The sequence below is a fragment of the Gekko japonicus genome, unplaced genomic scaffold, assembly GCF_001447785.1.
Source record: "Gekko japonicus isolate JY-2015 unplaced genomic scaffold, Gekko_japonicus_V1.1 scaffold674, whole genome shotgun sequence".
Lineage (NCBI taxonomy): Eukaryota > Metazoa > Chordata > Lepidosauria > Squamata > Gekkonidae > Gekko > Gekko japonicus.
This window is the reverse complement of record NW_015172574.1, coordinates 41,868-42,435: the sequence shown is the minus strand read 5'-3', so window position 1 is coordinate 42,435 and position 568 is coordinate 41,868. Positions and strand designations below refer to the sequence as shown.

Genomic DNA, 568 nt, shown 5'->3' with positions numbered 1-568 from the left:
GGGGCGCGAGCAGAAGAGGCGGCGGGGGGGGGGGCTCACCTAGCAAGAGCAGTTTCACGTCTTTGGCCGCGCTGCTGCCATCTTCCTTCAAGTTCTTCTCGATGGCTTTGCTCCTCTCCAAGGCGGCTCTCTCCTCCGCGCTCAGTGTACATCCCATGGTGGTGGCCCCCCGAAATTACCCTGGCTGGCGGACGTGGCTCTTCCCCCCCACCTCTTCGCAGGCACTCCAAGCGGGGGGAGAAACAGACCCGGGGGGGAGACACTCCCGAGCACACCGAAGCAAGGAGGGGGGGGAGACTCGTAGATCTCCGCTTCGGTTTGTCGTCGCCCTTGTTGTTGTTTAAATCAAGCCCCGGGGGGGAAACAATTCAACGTCGGTGGTCTCCCCCCTCCAGATGATGATAAAAAAAAGAGACCTCTCCCTTCCCGGCTCTGCGTCTCTTTCGCCCCAGCAAAATCAATGCATCCAAACGAGATCCGAGCACAGCCTTGGGGAGGGGGGGCTGCAGGCGCTGGGAGAAGGGGGGAGCCGCAAGCGTCGGAGGAAGGAGATCTGTTGCGGGGCGGG

The 568-nt window shown here is 62.1% G+C and overlaps 1 protein-coding gene across 9 annotated transcripts in view; it reads right to left on the bottom strand.

The window, feature by feature from the left end:
* GNAO1 (guanine nucleotide binding protein (G protein), alpha activating activity polypeptide O) overlaps positions 1-550 on the bottom strand; it is a 280,020-nt gene extending 279,470 nt beyond the window's left edge. For all 9 annotated transcript variants that reach the window (XM_015421401.1, XM_015421406.1, XM_015421408.1 and 6 more), the window contains exon 1: positions 40-550. In XM_015421401.1, the coding sequence (XP_015276887.1) occupies positions 40-157 (118 nt within the window). In that variant the 5' untranslated portion in view covers positions 158-550. The remainder of the gene's footprint in view (positions 1-39) is intronic.
* Between the last annotated feature and the right edge of the window lie 18 nt (positions 551-568).